The sequence below is a fragment of the Petaurus breviceps genome, unplaced genomic scaffold (assembly GCF_028583685.1).
Source record: "Petaurus breviceps papuanus isolate PSGF00001 unplaced genomic scaffold, PetGlider_PUasm1.0 76, whole genome shotgun sequence".
In the NCBI taxonomy this organism is placed as follows: domain Eukaryota; kingdom Metazoa; phylum Chordata; class Mammalia; order Diprotodontia; family Petauridae; genus Petaurus; species Petaurus breviceps.
The window spans coordinates 13,624,655-13,639,587 of record NW_027186473.1 but is presented as its reverse complement, the minus strand read 5'-3'; the positions used below and the strand labels follow the sequence as shown (position 1 = coordinate 13,639,587).

At 41.6% G+C, this 14,933-nt stretch overlaps 1 protein-coding gene across 3 annotated transcripts in view; it reads right to left on the bottom strand.

Moving 5' to 3' along the window:
* The window catches only part of CRACD (capping protein inhibiting regulator of actin dynamics), a 297,291-nt gene that overhangs the window by 28,583 nt on the left and 253,775 nt on the right, over positions 1-14,933 (bottom strand). For all 3 annotated transcript variants that reach the window (XM_069105267.1, XM_069105268.1, XM_069105269.1), the window contains exons 4-6: positions 14,146-14,281; positions 5,588-5,761; positions 2,777-2,845 (exon numbers count right to left, since the gene is read on the bottom strand). In XM_069105267.1, coding sequence (XP_068961368.1) covers positions 2,777-2,845; positions 5,588-5,761; positions 14,146-14,265 — 363 coding nt within the window. In that variant the 5' untranslated portion in view covers positions 14,266-14,281. The remainder of the gene's footprint in view (positions 1-2,776; positions 2,846-5,587; positions 5,762-14,145; positions 14,282-14,933) is intronic.

The following is a 14,933-nucleotide window of genomic DNA, read 5'->3' as shown; positions in this document are numbered from 1 at the left end:
CTCCAATTCATTCTATGGATGAAGAAACTGAGGCAAACAGGGTGAAGTGACTTGCCCAGGGTCACACAGCTGGTAAGTGTTTGAACTCAGGAAGAGGAGTCTTTAAGCCTTTGGTAATCTGGTTTATGTTATCACTACTTGACTGAAATTGTTATCTCCCAAGTCATCAGTGATCTTGTTAAATCCAGCAACTTTTTCCTAGATCTCTCTCTTGCAGCACTTTGATGTTGTTGGCCACCTTCTCCTCCTGTTCTATCTGTTCATAGGTGTGAGGCAGCTGGGTGGGGCAGTGGATAGAGTGCTTATCTTCATGAGTTCAAATCTGGCTTCAGACGCTAGCTATGTGGCCCTGGGCAAGTCACTTAATCCTCAGTTTCCTCATCTGGAAAAGGAAATGGCAAACCACTCCATTACTTTGCTCAGAAATCCCCAGAGTCAGGAAGAGTCAGATATGACTGAACATGCATTCATGTATCCTGGGCCTTCCTCTCTCTTTTCTCTGCACACATTGTTTTGATGATCTAATCAGCTCCCTTGGATTCAAAGATCATCTCTATGCACGTGACTTCCAAATCTACATCTCACAGGATCACAGACCTAGGGTCAGAAGGACCTCAGAGGACTTCCAGTCTAACTTTCTGATAAGGAAACTGAGGCCCAAGAAGGTTTGAGATCTCATCTCTTCTAAATTCAAGTCTTGCATCGCCAGTTGCCTGTTGGACATCTCTACCTTGATGTCTCATAAGCATCTCAAACTCAACATGTTCGTTACATAATTTGTTATTCTTCCCCCCAGCCCAAATCCCCAGGCCCCTCACAACTTCCCTATTTCTGTCCAGGGCAACATTGTTTTTCTAGCCACCTAAGTTTAATACCTAAGGGGTATCCTAATTCCTTCCCCATGCCCAGTTGGTTGTCAGTTCTCATCAAATCTACCACCTATGTCATCATCACTGCCATCTATTCCCATCTCTACTCAAACCCCAAACATTCTGGTCCAGGTCCCTGACCCCTCTTGTCTGGGCTGTTGCCTCCTACTTGGTTTCTCTGCATTTGGTCTCCATTGATCCAAGTCATTCTCCATACAGCTGATAATATAAAAGCACAGGTCCAGAAGTTCCCATAGCTCCCATTTTCAGTTCTGTGTTGCATTTAAAGCCCTTTACAATGTGAGTCCAGACTAATTATCTAGCCAGTTATACATTATGCCCCCTCAAACGCTATGCTAAGCTGGTCTGTTTAATTAATGAGTATATATTAAGTACTCACTCTTTTGGGGTACTGAGTTAAGCCCTGCAGATACAAAGCAAAAGCAAAAACCAAAAAAGGCCCAGCCTTCAAGAAGCACATTCTAATGAGGGAGGCAATATGTACAAACCAGGACACATACAACAAAGAAGATGAAGATACAGAGGAGCCAGAAGACAACCTTAGAGGGGATGCCACTAGAAACTGGGGGGACCATGACAGGCCTCCTGGAGGAGGTGGAGTTTGAGCTTAGCCTTAGATGGACAAAGTCAGAAGTTAGGGGTTCTAAGAGTTGGAGGTTGGGAGGGAGAACCTTTCAGGCATGGGGAACATGACAGTGCAAAGGCAAGGAGATGGAGTGCTGGGTATGTGGAACAGTAGGCAGGCCATGGGAGGCTAGGTGGTGCCATAGTGTATGGAGTACCAGACCAGATGTAGTCTTTGGCTTTCTAACTTTCCAAGTCTGTGTGATCTCCTATATAGGAGAGGGATTTCTTGATTCAATTTAAATGAAATAAATCTAATTTCCATTCTTTCCCTAAGAGGTGAGTGAAAAAGAATTTAAAAATCAGCTCTCAAAAAAAGTTCAATAAAAGACTGAATACAAGATATGAACTTGTAAAAAGGACAAAATCATTACTTGTATATAAACACAAATGACTCAGGGGTGGGGAACCTGCAGAATCCGTTTTTGGATTCAGTCAAAGGGCTGCACTTGAGGACCTAGAGGACCACATGTGGTCTTGAGGCCACAGGTTCCCCACCCCTGGATTAGATCTTGAGATGAGTAACTCGACTGAGAATTCTGTCCTGCACTGACCATTTTTTAAGTTATCTGAGCAGTACAAATCATCTTCAAAAAAAAAAAAAACCCAATAAAAAACTTCTGAGGGCTCACTTGCAGAAGGGTCAGAGAGTAACCACTGTATACAATCTCTTAAGCCTAGAGCCCTAGCCTGGATCCCTGGGAAGATGAGAAGGGTCATCTTAGCAGTCTGGACTCTAACGAGAGCATGACCTATAGTTTCCCCACAGGCTTCATTTGACTCCTGCTGTGAAATGCACAGACGTGAAACGAAAGCTGAAAAACTAGGGGACAGAAGGGAAAGGCCAAATAAATCCGGGTACTGAAGAAGAAAGAGAGAGAGTTTTTTTAGAGCTACAAGTGCCTTTGTGGACCTTGGACAGCTGTGTCAAGTGGCTTTTTATCTTAATGAAGCATGTGAACCTCTTTTGAAAATTATCTGTGTCTAAAGTCTCCAAATTCAGGCATGCTGGGAGTCTCAGTTTTCCAGAGCAGGGTTCAATTTCATTAGACACACATTGTCATGGAAACAGATTCCCCAACATCTGTTACTGCTGACTTATCAGTGCATCTTTAAGGGCCATGTAGTTGTACTTTGAAGGGACTTACAGCCATAAGTGAATGTAAAATTTGCAAATGGAAAAGTGAGGAAAATAAATAGCAAATGATTACAGAGGAAATAAGAAGTAGAGAAATTAAATGAACAGATGCATATCTTCTTACCTTCTCCTCCATTTCACTCCCTGTTCCAGGTAAATTCGAAGGGCTTAAGGAAGTTGGAGTATCACTGGACTAGGAAAATGATAAGATTACAGAAGTTAGATGTTGGGACAAAGATCCTGGCCAAAAAACTGACAGAAGACAGCATTTATTCTGTCTCTTGGTAGGTCCATGTCTGACTCTCTATTCTGTTACTGGTTTTTTTTCTATTTATTTTTCTATTTTTGCTCTCAGTGTATCAAAGGAGTTCAGGAAGGGTTACCTATGGAAACAGAGAAGGTTAAAGTCATATAGGCCAACCCAAATCCAAGCAAGAAATTTCTAGATACAGTACAACAAGTGTTTATTAACACTTTATACCTACTGTATGTAAAGCACTGAAGGGAAATACAAAGCCTGTTTAAACAAAATAAAATCCTTGGCCTCAAAAAGCTTACAGTGTAGAAGGGGGGCTCTAACATGTCTGACAAATCCAGTCCACAAAATGACGAACTCACTACTTTCTCAGGTGTTCCATTCCACTAATAGCTCTAAGTTTTGTGAAGTTTTTCTTTTTATTGAGTCAAAATCATTTCCTTTTAACCATTTATAAGAATAGGCTTTATTATTAAAATATATGGCTGAAGAGTAAAGCCCTTCTTGTTTAAAAACAACCCACCTCTAGAAACAAAAATAACATACTCAGTAGGAGCTGGAGCGTGCAGCTGGCCTTTGATCTGGTGTTAACACATTTCAAATCATGGTGCTCTCCTATTTCAGTTACTTGACTTGGTATATGGTCCATTCCTATCTGTGACCTCCGACCCCACGATGGGCTAATGATGTCAAAGAGTGTAGTTAAATAAACCCTCATTATCTCATTGCCTTTTTTTTTTGGAGGGGGGAAGGTAGGGCAATTGGGGTTAAGTGACTTGCCCATAGTCACACAGCTAGTGTGTCAAGTGTCTGAGGCTGGATTTGAACTCAGGTCCTCCTGAATCCAGGGCCAGTGCTCTATTAACTGTGCCATCTAGCCACCCCAATCTAGCCCTTGTTTATTAAAGGATGCATTATTTAATTTTCCCCATATAATCCCTAACTTTATCTAAAGTCTTTTCTTTAAATTTCTATTTCAACCTGGAGAAATTCTTGGGATTTTAGGTACATGCTATATAAATAAGTACCTCCTATTTTGCTTTAAAATTATTCCCTTCAAGAATGGTGGGGAGGGAGGGGAAAGAGAGGAAGGTAAGGGTGAAGCATACCGCCTTTTCTCTTTAGTATTCTACAGTGAGAGCATATTCCTTTATATGTTCCTAATGGAACTTTTAAGAAGAGTTTTTAAAAGTTCTGCCAGTCTCTGGCACAGGTGTTTAAAACCATGACAAAAAACATCAATTCCTAGGATAGCTCTGCAAAAAGGATGCAGTGTTGCTGTTGCTGCTGCAGCCCAGCACTGATTGGTGAGGCTAGCCTTAAGGTATTGTCCTAGAGCTGGGAAGAACATTGGATTGGCGCCAGGAACTTGGGTTCAAATTCTGTCCCAGCTTTCTACCTTATCACCTCTTACCTGGACTACTCTAGCCTCTTTCCATTCCAATCTACTCTCCATCTGGCCACTAAAGTGATTTTCTTAAAGTACAGGTCCAACCATGTTAAACCCTATTCAATAAACTCCAGGGGCTCCCTATTGCCTCCAGGATCAAATACAAAATTCTTCATCTGGCATTTTTCCCAGCTTCTCAATCTTCTTACACCTTACTCCCTGACAGGTGCTCTTCAGTCCAGGGACAGGCCCTGGGTTATTTTATTCCATAAAACTCTCTTCTTCTTTACTCCACTGGCTGCCCTACTTAGATTCCTTTAAATCTCAACTAAAATCTCTTTTTTTATTGGAAGCTTTTCCCTCTCAATTTCAGTGCCTTCCTTCTGTTAATTATTTCCTATTTATCCTGTATATATTTGTATATATTTGTTTGTATGATGTCTTCCCGATTAGATTGTAAGCTCCTTGAGGGCAGGGATTGTCTTCTGCCTCTTTTTGTGTCTGATACATAGTAGGCATTTAATAAATGTTTATTAATTGATTGATTAAATGCCAGGTGGTACCTCCCCATCCACCTGATGTGCTTGGCACTAGGGCTTGTCCTTCGTGCCATTGACATAGAATCAACATAGGGATGGAAGGGTTTAGATCCCTTTTAAAAGACTCCTGGAGTGAAGCAAGTGTTCCTGAAGGGAAGCGCTCATTTCTGAAATAACCCAGGTATATTTGAGAGCATCTTTTTCTTGTTCAAGATTCCTAAGATGGTACCAGAAATCTTTTGCGGGCAGAGCTTCATGTTTAGGGAAGATGAGGGTCTATGTCTATTTGTACACCTCTCTGTCCAAGCTAAAAATAATTTGGCTATAGGGAAAGTTAAATGAAATAAAATTATTTGTGGTAGACTTAGCTTAAATTACATAATACATTATTAGTATTAGCATTTTGTTTCTTTTGCTTTTTTTTTTTTGGAGGGCAATTGGGGTTATGTAACTTGCCCAAGGTCACACGGCTAGTAACATTTTGTTTCTTTGAAACATAGCTGCAGCCTCTTGGACTCCCATGGCACAGGGCTGTATTGTAGTAGAAAACAATGGCTGTAGACAAAACACTTTTCCTCCCTCAAAGGGAGATACCTTCCCCCTTCTAGGGACCTTTCATCACTGCTTCATCCCTTCTGTTCCATCAGCTTCCACAGCAGGCATAAAAAAGTCCCGAATCACCTCCCTACCTTGAGAGGGCGTGTCATGCATCAGATTATGGGGAGTTAGGTCCTGTTGGTGACAACTTACTTTATTCTCACTATCTGAGAGCACTAAATCCTGGTGGGTCACAATTTCCATGGGACTACTCAGGAAAAGGTCCTCTTCTAAGCTAGTCTCCGGACTGGGAGTGTCTGCCCTCTTCATAGGAAGGGCTGTGGGTGGTGGGGACTGCCCGAACTTGATGTTCTTGCCCAACTGTGGCTGAAGAAAGAAGAAAAAAAAAAGAAAAGCGTTCAATTCTGGAATAACAGAGCAGTTAGAAATATTAGAACTAAGGGTTGCCCAGAGTATCAGGTAAAGGTGGGGGATGTTCTAGATGGAACTGATTGGATTCATGAGCAAAGCAGACTGAAGCACACTGAGGTAAGTGACCACGATGAAGGGCTAGGCGGTTAACTGGTGGAATATGTTTTTTAGTTTCCTTCCTCCCCTCCCCCCCAAACCATTCTCATTCCTTCCCAATGGTGAGCCATGAACATTCTCATCCAATCAGCATCTTCCTAGATCTCTTTAGAAACCTCAAAAGTGCCTGCCAGTTCTTTTGGAGCTATTCACCCTCTGAACTTCCCTCTGGATGAACAAGATTCTTTGTGTTCACACCATGACCCGAGCTCCTGCTCCACCCCATGAAATTTCCTAGCTTTTCATAGTAGGGGGTGGAGAGGGGCTTTGACCCCTTGGAATACTGTTCTAAGTAGTCAGGATATAGAAAATGCCATTTATTAACAAAGCTTTTTTTTTTTTTTTAAGTGAAACCTTTCAGGGAAGTTTCATTAATGATGCTCTTCCTTCCTGATACCATATCTGCTTTTCTTTCTGCAGATACCCCTGGTAACTCTATGTAGAAAAGCAGCAGATCACACAGGAAGATGTAAAAAGAGGAGCACAGAAAGGTAGTGAATGGAGAGGACAGAAAAAAAAGGTAGAGAGAAAAGAGGCAGGGATGGAGAGGAAGATAAGAAGTGAGGTGAGGGCAGGGCAAGGTACAGAAATGAGAAGGGAACAGGGAGAACATTTAAAGGAAGCATGTAGCTAAAAGGTCAAGGAAATAGAAATTAAATCTTTATTGAAGAAAAAGAAAACTTGCAAAAATAACACTTAAGAAAGATGGGGCAAAACGGGTCACACATCTTCGATGCATCTGTGATCCCATGCATGTGGCTGTAAAGACAGCAGCCTGTGCACATTTTCTCAGCCTTTGCACCTCTTGTTTATTATCTCCATGACTCTAGGGCTGGACAACTGATGGCGCGTTAGGTGTCACTGTTTTAGTAAAGCATAGGGGTACCTATTTGTCACCACTCTCTCTGTCTGTCTCCGTCTCTCTTTCTCCCTGAGCAGTTTGTCTTCTTTTTCCATCACATATCTCACTGATACTTATACCACTTTCCTTAGACCCTTCTTGGAACTGGTAACAAGTTGCCACTTACTTGTGGCAACCATGTGCCTCTCCACTGCCCTCTGGGTGATCTCAAGTTTAATTCTTTAGACACTGTAGTATATATAACATGACTCGCAGCCATTCCACATCATTGGAAGAATATTGAGCATAAACATTTAGCAGAAATAAATGGCATCCAGAGAGGAAAAGATCTGTGCAGTGATTTGAGGGGACACAAGGTCAAATAAGTCAGTATTCCAAACAATAGCTTTTTACTCTGGCTAATCTTTAATCCCAAAGATGAATCCATCAACTTAGTTCCTTCTCATGGAGCAAGAATAAAGACAGGAGGTCAATTGTTCTTGTGTTATGGGGTCGCTGGCAATAGTTTCCGAAGGGAGTTACTCTTCCTTACTTCCACCCAAAGGAAGCCCTGCAAGGAAAAGTCTCTTCATTGAATTGGGAGACTGACAAATGTCTAGAGATTCAGTCACATGACTGCAAAAGCCACCAACTTCACCAGGTGACCTTAATATGGACCCATTGGTACTGACTGAGCCTGACTTCAATACCATAGGTGGCAATCCCACTGAATACCTTGAGCAACTTGTGATATTAGCCTATGAGATGATGAACAGCTGGAGCAGCTTGAGAGGTGAAAGCTGTGGAGTGTCTTTCTAAAACCAGTGGGAAGGGGCAGTGAGTGCCTGGTAAAAGCCAATCAACAAGCAAGCTCAGCAGAAACAGCCAATGAACCAGAGAAGACAATGGATTAACAGGAACTCCACAAACGACTTATATCATTCATTCTTTTGGACAACCCCCTTGGGAGAGTGGGAATGGGAAACCCCAAAGACTCTGGCCAAAGCAGGACAGAAGCTGGTGTTCCTTTGTTTGGGATAAAAGCACCAGAAGAATACCTCCAGCAAAGTCTAACAGCCTGTAGTTTGGACATTCTCTTTCCTAGGCACTCACCAGGCTGCAGATAACTGTTATCAGTCATTTTAGACCTTACATTCTTTTCTGAACGAGCTCCAGTAGCCAGTCCCTAAGATGACCAAGATGGAGGCCATTTGTTCTACTTACAATTGAAAAAATACAAATGACATCCTTAGGGAAGGAGTTGGGTCTAACTTTGATCCTACATTCTTTTGTTATTTAATAAATGTTTCTAACACCACCATTATTGATAAACTTTCCATTATTTTATTTTAGCTCAACAGGAATATTAATGTTGACCTACACTGATGCTTGGAATAAGCCAAGAATGTAGCAAAACTTTGAACTGCGCTCCCAAGGTGGGAAAGGGAAGGAGACAAGTAAGATAAGCAGGTAACACAGAGGCCAAGGGAGGGGACCATCAGGAAGAATGGACAAGAAGAGAAAAGAAAAACTAATGTTAAAGGACTAGAAAAACAGGGAAGGGGACAATGAGTGAGGGAGAAGAGAAAAAGAGGCTGGGAAAGAAAAAGTAAGCAAAAGAAGGAAATAAGAGACGAGGGAGGGAAGAAAAATGGCCAACCTGGTGGAAAATCCACCAGGTTGTGAGGCGCATTCGTACCTATGCACACATTCATCCATGGCACCTGAGTGGTGATGTGTAAACAGACTGCTTTGTTTCTTAAATGTATTTATCCTGGCAGCAGACACCTAATGCTATTGCTTTTCAGAATGAAAACATTCACCTAAGTAAAAGGGGCTCATTTAACATTCCCCCGGGGAAAAGGAATTCAGACTAGAAGCAGGTGTTCCTACATGAGGGACTCTTGTTTTATTGTCTTTACAATTCATAGAGATTGAGTGTGTGTATAAAGGGTGGGGGTGGGGAGAGTTGGAGGTGGTGAGTTCTGTGTACACGTGTGGGAGGGCAGAATGATGTGTGGCACTGAGATAAACCAGTGCCTAATAAAATAAAGATTTATTATGTGCCTAAAGCAGTACTTTCCACACAACTGGAGCTTAATTCACATCTGTTGAACTTAATTTTTACGATAACAAACTACAGTTCACAAATGGAGTAAACTTTTCATTGACTAGACAAAAAGACTGTTTTTGAACACATGCTACCATTGGACAAAAAGAGGTGAAGTCCAGATGGTCTTCAGTGGTCCATCTCAAGAGTCAGGACCATAGTGGTGCAATGGACAAAGAATGGTGGTTAAAACTAGGGAGGTAATTTGTGACAACTGGCTAGCTCACTCAGACAAACTCTCCCCTTCCCTTTGGTAGTCACAGTCTTCCAGCAGGCAGACAACATCTGGCCCTAAGTCACCGTATAGCTTCAAGCTTCTTGCTGCCCACGTTTGGTGGGCATAGCCATTACTAGGAAGTTTTATTCATGGGACAAATATCATAGACAAGTGCATTAATTTAGAGGCAGGAAGAGGTGGGAGAAGGCAGAGACAGCTCTACAAGGGAAAGACCCTAGGACATCTACATTAAACTGCTGCTAGTAAGGTGGTGGTGGGAAGGAGAGTAGGATGGAGGAGAGTTCACCCAAACCCATTATCTGGCGTTCAGCTAAAATAGAAACTATTTCTATTTTCATCATTCTTGCTAACCAGGTGCTAAGATCTATTACTTCTGTGCTGCTAATGTTATCTGAGTCTTTTAAATTCAGTGCAATGCAGCAAAGCTTCTAGTTGCACTCTCTAATAGTGTGAAATTGAATTAATGGCTAAATAAATTCATTAAATAAGAGTTCTCAATATCATGTAAAATAGCCTGTTGGTCACTTTGGTCTCTCTCCACTTTTTGTTCACCGGCATTAAGGGAAGTTTAAAATGCTCAATCAAAGTTAATAACAGTCTAGGAAGAACTTTCTCTTTTCTGCATGGACCCTGTGATTTCCTTGGGGTAGGAAACTCTGGCTGAGGAAATGTCCTCTGCCAAAAGAAGATGGGAAAATCTCATGTATCTAACAGTCTTATAAAAAAAACTGTCGGGGAGGGGAAAGGGGGGTGAGAGATAAAGTGATCTGCCTGGGATCCCAGGGCCAGTCTGGTGTCAGCGCACAACTGGATCTGGCCACTCTTTAATGCTTCCTCGGAATTCTCTGTTGAGCTTAACATTTTTAAAAAAAGAATGATCTTCCTCTTTTGGGGAAGTACTCATAAGGTCTTTTCCCTTCATACAAACTGCAATTCATAAACTGGAGAGGAAAGTATGGAAACTTGTGCCCTATACATAAAATGCATGAAGTGTGGTTCTGAATAGAGCTACTGTGGAGAATGGAATGTGAAATCAAAGAAGCCACGTTTTATTCACTCAGATTGGGGCATTTTGTTGTAATATGGAATGTTGCAGAATGATGTTATGAGAATGCACATACATATTTATGAGGATTTTTTTAATCCTGTGGAAATTCCCCAGAGGGCCCCTGTTTGTGCTTTATGGTCCTCCCACTGCCAACATAAGCTTCTCCCAGGTGTTTCTTCAGCACTACATGGATTCTGCTGTGAAAGAAAAATGAAGCCGCCACCACCCTGAGCACACTGCACCTTCCTTCTCTCAGCAGTTACAATTAAAAAAAAATCCCCCCATCAATTTAAAATAATCAGCTCCATTTAGAAGTTCTTGACAGTCTACAATCTTTCCTTTTGTCCTTGACAGCTGCAGGGGAACAGGAAGCATTGAAATCCCCAAACATATCATGTTGCCTAAAGCATGCTTCAGACAAGCCCAAGCTACTTCAGATACGCTGGATGGATGCTTCCTCTCCCGACAGGGCCACGATTTGGCAGAGCCCTATCAGCATGTCCTGACTCATAATTTTAAAATTCCTTACCTGATTACCATGGTTAGGAGAAGTCTGAGTTTAGTCTCCCTTAGTATATACCTCATGGTCCAGATCTGATCTCAAAGATGAAGACAGCTCTACCCACTCCCCACTGCTGGGTAGCTTTAACTCGTTAAGGGTGCTCTTTCCAAAAGGGGCAAACCTTAACACCTGCAAATGCAATTCAGGGCCACGAAGGTGAAGATTGCCTTTCTATGAAACCACTACCCTGTCACTCACAGAGGGGACATGAACTAAGGCCCGGGCAACCACCTGCAGCCAAAATTAAGGGTAGGAGATAGGCTATGCTTGGAAAAGTGTGGGTTTATGGTCAGTGATTAGATTTGGGTAGGATACACTGATTGTATATGTAGCGTTACCTGAGAAATACACCTGTATGAACACTAGATGGCCACCTCTCCAAATATCTGTACATAAGATTTGGCTCTGGAGCCACTGAAAGTTTTCTTAAGCTTTAAAGGAAACTTGCCAATGTCAACCTTTTCCTGTGGCAAATTTCAGTAGAATCTTATTTAAAAGGAATTTCTTAAAAAAAAAAATCAGCCAGTCATTCCAGGAGTTAATTTTCTGCCAAATAGGTGTTATTCATGACCCCATTTCTCCTTACAGACATACACACACCCAGACATACAGATGGTCATGCTCACACCAATGAACACACACCCCATGCTGATGCATGTGGGTGGGCAATCCTTTTGTGCAGCTCACTAAGCATCAAGACCAGTGTCATGTTTTCATGGGTAAGGCAAAGCACTCATGCAAGTCAACTTGGAGTTACCAGTTTCTAAGACTTACCAGGAACATACTGCTTAGTCGACTGCAAAATAAAGCACAATCTTTTGGGGGTGACTCAGTTATTGATTACAGCACACCAACAATCACATTCTCTATGACGATGACAACCGTTTTGTTCCTTGGACAACTGGGTCTTCTATTTTGTATTTAAAACTATAGCCCCAAACCAGAAGTCCCACAATATGGTCCATGTGGCTGAATTTGTTAACTCAAGGACAAGCAAATCACCTGTTAATAGATGTTGTCAAGGCAGGAGAAGTCAAATGGGATGCTGTTTCTGATTTTCTTACCTATTTCTTCCCTATATCAATGGACTTAAACTTGGAGGGAAAAGAGAAAATGACAGAGAAGGGAGGCTTTAACAGCTTAAAATGGCTCTAAGCCTTTTGGGATACCCTAAATGTTATTTGCACAGCACCTTGAATATAAGTAAGTATTCAACAATTCAGTGACTGGAATTTTTCATGATTACAGACCTCTATTTCTCACCTTGCCAACACAGTGCTGAAGTGAGGCCTTAGAGTGATAAAGCAGGAGCCATTTAAAGTTATCCATCATTATTTATAAGGCACCTCTAGAGAAGACGCTTTTCTTTTTTTATTCAATTTTATTTTATTTTCAACTCCACATTCTCTTTTAGCCACCTCCCCCTTCCCCACTCATTGAGAAAGCATGAAAAAACAAAATCCATTGCAAATATGTATAGTCAAGTAAAACAAATTCCCACATTGACCATGTTCCAAAATACATATTTATCTATGTATCTATCTCTCTATATTTATCAGTATGTACAGAGTAGTTCTTAACTTTTTTTGTGTCATGAACCCCTCTGGCAGCCTTGCAAAGCTTATGGACCCCTTGTCAGAACAGTGTTTTTAAATGCATATAATACAATACATAGGAGATTGCCAGGGGGGTTAAAGGCTAATGAAAATAAGGATGTAATTTTCTTCTTCAATTTCATGGATTGTCTCCTCAAATCTACCCCATGGAATCTATGGATTCCAAGTTAAGAATCCCTACTCTAGAGGCTCCCTTTGTGCTCTGTTGTCTGATACAACAGAACTAGAAAACTATTGCTTTAAAAAGAACCCCCCCCCACTTGCATAATTTAGGACTTGTTAGAGATGGAAGCAATGTCAACCAGATTATCAAAAGTTTTTGAGAGAAAGAGGGGTCAGCCTTCTCTTTCAGTCCCTTCTTCCCTTCCTCTTACTCCTTCTGACTCCCTGCTCCTTCTGGGCATTATAAATGGAGAAGCCCCAGTGGCAGAAGCCACAAGTAGGATACCTTTCGGAAAAACTAGAATAGTATTAGGGAAGGAATCAAGGCCACTGGGATTATTAAGGAGATTCAATGTGTGACTGAGATTGAGGGGCTGCACCGTGTAGCTTTGAAGGCTCCTTCTTACTCAAGACTCTGGTGGGGTTATGATGGACAGCGAGGGCAAGAGCAGAGGAGGTTAGAGAACAATGTCTGGGGATCTTCCTGTAGGGGCTTTTTATAATGTTTCGGCTTGTTGTTCTTGTACTATTTGTTATGCTCTCTCCTCAGCTGACGCAAATACCTGCCTACAGAACTTGTTGGACACTGATTGAACAATGCTTCGGATTCAGAGCTTAGTCAGTCTTGGGTAAGAACAATGAGGAAGTTTAAAGAAGGTGCCAAATTTCCTCCTAAATGTTTGAGCTCACACCCTTCTGAGCTAAATGGTTGGTAAATAGCAATGCTTTCAACTGTTCACTAGCCTGGATTTATGGACAGATAGCAATTAGGCAACCAGCCTTATTCACAAAATGGACTCCTTGGTGTGTTGTTATAGGGCTGTGTGGCCTCTACAAAGGAAGCTGGACAAATTCCCCTGTGGTCTCAAGGTAGTCCAATCTGAAGCCTCTTTACTCCTTTCCCTTTCCTTGGACATGATATATCATATCATATCATATCATATCATATCATATCATATCATATCATATCATATCACATCACATCATATCATAGATCATATTATTATATTATATTCTCTTCCATCATCATTCAGTAGGTAAGAGGCCTCCCTCCATCTGATTCAATTTTCTGAAGAAACACTGACCAACTATGGGAGATGACCAATGAGATGCAACACTGAGGGCTGGAAGTGGATTTCTTGAAAGAGTCATTATGAGAAGAATGAAAATATCACAGGTTCAAGGCCTAAACTTTGTAGTGGCCATTGGATGGTGCCACAACAGATAAAAAGAAAGGAGCATTTATTTTCTGAGCATTTCTTTCAGTAGCAGAGCTGTCGTTAAAGTTGACTGAGGAGTTCTGTACTGGGGTTCACCCCCCCCCCATCCTAATCTTTCATCTTTTCCCTATCACCTTCAATCTGGACCCTCAGTTAAAAATGAGGCTGGAATTTGGGGAAAAAATAGATATTGTCAGGCAGGTGAGAAGCAATAAATTGTGGACATTTTACTGAAGAATGAAAGAGACTGAGTGAAACTCCTCACTGTGGCCACCTTTTTGCCATCCCCATCTTTTGTATGTGACCAGACGAGAGACCTCCCCATTTTCCTTTTCTGCTGGGCCCCATCTTTTCAGCTTTTAACTCCCAGTCTCACGCTTTCTTACCTGAGGAGTTTTGACTTTGCCCAGAATGTTGTCCTGTGATACTGCTTGAACTGTCTGCTCACTTTCTGCTCCCCCATCAGGGATAAAAATACTGTCATGGGAAAACGCCCGGGTTCCCATAGTATAGTTGAAGGACCTGGAATGCAAACCATGCGCTTCATTTCATTAAGATGATTAAAAATTGTCTTTGCAATTCAGTTTTCATTCTTCCCTATCTAAGATTTCTCCCTCTGATCAAGGACTTTTGAGATGTTGTTCGTTGTCAGAGAGCAGCAGTGCTATGACCTGGCCAGGATGATGAGGACCACAGGCTCAAGGGAACAGATCTCTCCCAGGTTCATGGTATAAAACCACTATGCTGTAAAAAACCCAAGGTGAATAGAAAGTTAAGTGGTTAAGGGATCCAGCTCCTAAGCATCTGAGAAAGCTTTTATTTGCCCATTGTGATTTGAAGACCCTTCCCTCCTGTGAATGCTATTGCCATCCTACATGTTAGAATGCAAACTCTCTGAGAGTAAGGATTGTTTTATTCTTTGTATTTTTGTCCCTAGTGTTTAGCACATTGCCTGCCTGGTACATAGTATGTTCTTGATAAATGCTTGTTGGTTTGACTGATTGATTGATTAATGGCTGAATAAACTTTAACCAATGAAGTCAAGTCAAGGCATATTAAGTGGTGCTACAGGCATTGTGGGAAACTCCGAAGTCAAAGACAATCCTGCCACTCAGGAATTTATAATCTAGGAGAAAATACAGACATATGGAAAACAATTAGAAAATAAGGCAAG